We start from the raw sequence: 3563 nt of genomic DNA, 5'->3' as shown, positions 1-3563 counted from the left end.
TTTCTCAACCACTCAGGATTCCTCAGTTGGGAATTCTTTGTTTAGTGCTGTACCACATTTTAATAGGATTATTTGATTGTCTGGAGAATACTTTTTGTGAGTTATTTGTATATATTGGATATCAACCCTCTATCCGATGTAGAATTTGTAAAGATCTTTTCCTCATCTGTTAATGGCTGTTTTGTCCTATTGGCAGTGTCCTTTGCCAGTGTCCCATTTGTCAGTTCTTGATCTTAGAGTATAAACCATTGGTCTTCTATTCCGAAACTTTTACCTTCTGCCCATGTATTCAAAGCTCTTCCCAACTTTTTTTTCTATTAGTTTCAGTGTATCTAGTTATATGTGGAGGTCTTGATCCATTTGGACTTGAGGTTTGTACAAAAAGATCAGAATAGATCAATTGAAATTCTTCTACATATTAACTGCCAGTTGAACATTCCACTGGATGATTTTAAGTCCTTTGTCAAAGATCAAGTGACCATAGGTGTGTGGGTTCATTTCGGGATCTTCAATTCTCTTCCATTGATCTGCCTGCCTTTCACTATACCAAGACCATGCAGTTTTTATCAGAGTTGCTCTGAAGTATAATTTGAGGTCAAGGATAGTGATTCCCCCTGAAGTTCTTTTATTCTTGAGAATAATTTTTGTTAGCCTGTTTGTTGTTGTTGTTGTTGTTGCTGTTCAAGATGAATTTGGAAATTGCTCATTCTAACTCAATGAAGAATTAAGTTGGAATTTTGGTATGGATTGCATTGAATCTATAGATTGTTTTCAGCAAGATGAACATTTTTACTATATCAATCCTACCAATCCATGGGAATGGGAGATTTTTTTCCTCTTCTGTGATCCTCTTTGCTTTCTTTCTTTAGAGACTTGAAGTTTAGAGCTTTCACCTGCTTGGTTAGTGTCACACCAAGATATTTTATACTATTTGTGACTATTGTGAAGGGTGTCATTTCCCTAATTTTTTATTCAACCTGTTTATCCATTGAGTAGAGGAAAGATACTGATTTGTTTGAATTAACTTTATATACAGTCATGTTGCTATATTTGTTTATCAGGTTTCAGAGTTACCTCATGGATTTTTTGGGGGGGTCACTTAAAGATATTATCATATCAACTGCAAATAGTGATAATTGACTTCTTCCTTTCCAAATTATATCCTTTTGACCGCCTTTTGTTGTCTAATTTTCCTGGCTAGGACTTTGAAAAGCTGAACACTATTCCAATGTGTAAATGAACCACAATTTTTAATATCTGCTCATCTGTTGAATGATACATAATTTGTTTCCATGTCCAGCTATTGTGAATATGGTGACAAGGAATATGGCTGAGTAATGGTCTATGGAGTAGGAGGTCAAGTCCTTTGGAAATATGCCATAAAAAGGTGTAGCTGAGTCACATGGTGATTTTAATGATTTTTAATTTTATTTCATTTTGCTATTTTTTTGTTTTGCAATATTTAAATTTATTTCTGAAGATCAATGTATTGAGGATACGAAACATAGTGGTGACAAAAGGTATGTTTGATGAATAAACTAATTTGTATTTGTATTAATTCACCAGATCTTAGGAATACCCAAGTAAAGGTATTTTTGGAAACTAAGAAAGCCGGGCAGTGGTGGTGCACGCCTGTAATCCCAGCACTCTGGGAGGCAGAGGCAGGTAGATTTCTGAGTTCGAGGCCAGCCTGGTCTACAGAAACTAAAAAATCATTCATAATTTCAGTATTAATAGTACTTTTCTTGTCTATGAAATTACAAACTTGGCAAGGTTAGCTAGCAAGCAAGTTGCGGAAATTTACCTGTTCTTTTTCCACCTCAGAAAATCTGGGAATACAAAAATAATAGTCATATTCAAGTACTTGTTTGAATATCAGCTATCATGTGAAAAACAGCTAACTAGGTTTATGAGGCTAGCACATATTTGGACAGCCTCCACAAATATTTGTAAAATATAAATTATGATCTTAAATCATGATGCCACAACTTAGATGTAGAAGTAAATATTAAGTGAAGGAAATGGCAAGACAGAGTTTAAAATTTTTTTCTTTAAATTTTAAATAGAAATATATCTGGAAAAACATATAGAAAGTCAGCCAAACAAATATTCTGGCATATATTTTTCCAGTTAACATAAAAAATACAAGTGACTATAAACTTGGAAAGTTCACATCGTTAAAATGTACACTTTTAAAATGTATGACTAGAAGCATCTAAGGATGATGGAGTACAAAATATGCTTGTTTTGGGAAACTCAATTCCGACATGCATAAGCTTGGTATCTTGGATAATCTTGCTGTCTTGGGCACTTCCATAATTTTTAAATGATATGTCTGACAATGATATATATGTCAAGAAGAACTACAGTACTCCTGAAGGTAAATATCCACAACTTTATAGGGAATTTTTTTTTTTACAATATCAGGTCTTATGATTTAAATTCCCTCTTTAATCCAGAGTTTTTTCAGAGCGTGTTTCACCTCTGCATTCCTCAAACTGTAGATCAAAGGATTTAACTTTGGTTCAAAAATGGTAGCACACAGAGTCATTGCCTTGTCTATGGGATAAGTGACCACTGGCCTTATGTACAAGAACATACAAGGTACAAAGAACAGCACAACCACTGTGAAGTGAGAACTGCATGTGGAGAGAGCTTTCTGCCTTCCTTCAGAGCTGCAAGACTTTAGGGAACAGAGGATGACAACATAGGAAGTGATGAGAATAAGGAAAATGGTCACACATATCACCCCACTGTTGAGAATGACTAAGAAACCAAGGATCTGTGTGTTTGTGCAGGCTAGTTGCAACAATGGAAACAAGTCACACATAAAATGGTCAATGATATTGGGGCCACAGAAAGGTATTTGAAACATGAAGAGAAGCTGAATGGTTGCATGCATGGAGCCTCCTACACAAGCCCCTCCCACCATCAAGGAGCACACTTGAGAAGTCATAATAGTCATGTAATGCAGGGGTTTACAGATGGCTATGTAGCGGTCATAAGTCATCACAATGAGAAGGATGATCCCCACACCACCTAATAAATGGTCTGCAAAGAACTGTGTCATGCAGCCTCCAAAGGAAACGGTTGTTCTGTCAAAAAGTCCATACACAACTAACCTGGGAGCAGTGACAGATGAATAGGTGACATCCATAAAGGACAGAGAAGAGAGGAAGAAATACATGGGTGACCTCAGACTGTGACTTTTGATTATAGTTATTACAATAACTACATTTCCCAACACTGTGGCCAAGTACATGAATAAAAACAAAGCAGAGAATACTTTTCTCAGCTCTGAATTCTTTGTAATTCCCAAGAGAATAAATTCAGTCACATTGTTTGGATTTGCCATTTGGTGGTAGAAGCATGGAACTCTGAACTGGAGAATCTGAAAAACAAAGTCTGTTTGTTTGACACTTTCTTTTTCCTTTAATTCTTTCATATAGTATTTCCAATCATATTTTCCCTTGCCCAATATGTCTTTGATTCTACCTATCCCCTATCCACATAATTCCATCTTCCCTGTCACCTTTGTCTGTCTCTGTTTGTTGGTCTATATC

General features: G+C 35.8%; 1 protein-coding gene across 1 annotated transcript; it reads right to left on the bottom strand.

The window, feature by feature from the left end:
- Nucleotides 1–2437: 2437 nt before the first annotated feature.
- Nucleotides 2438–3355, bottom strand: LOC127684839 (olfactory receptor 4C6-like). The gene has a single exon (XM_052181651.1). The coding sequence runs from the start codon at nt 3353–3355 to the stop codon at nt 2438–2440; it is 918 nt and encodes a 305-aa protein (XP_052037611.1).
- Between the last annotated feature and the right edge of the window lie 208 nt (nt 3356–3563).

This window comes from Apodemus sylvaticus, chromosome 5 (genome assembly GCF_947179515.1).
Source record: "Apodemus sylvaticus chromosome 5, mApoSyl1.1, whole genome shotgun sequence".
Lineage (NCBI taxonomy): Eukaryota > Metazoa > Chordata > Mammalia > Rodentia > Muridae > Apodemus > Apodemus sylvaticus.
Note: the sequence above shows the minus strand (reverse complement) of the source record. Positions and strands in the feature narration are given on the sequence as shown.

Bases quoted from the DNA above. Each gene is read 5' to 3' on its own strand.
- LOC127684839 (XM_052181651.1), bottom strand. From the start codon at position 3,355: ATGGCAAATCCAAACAATGTGACTGAATTTATTCTCTTGGGAATTACA.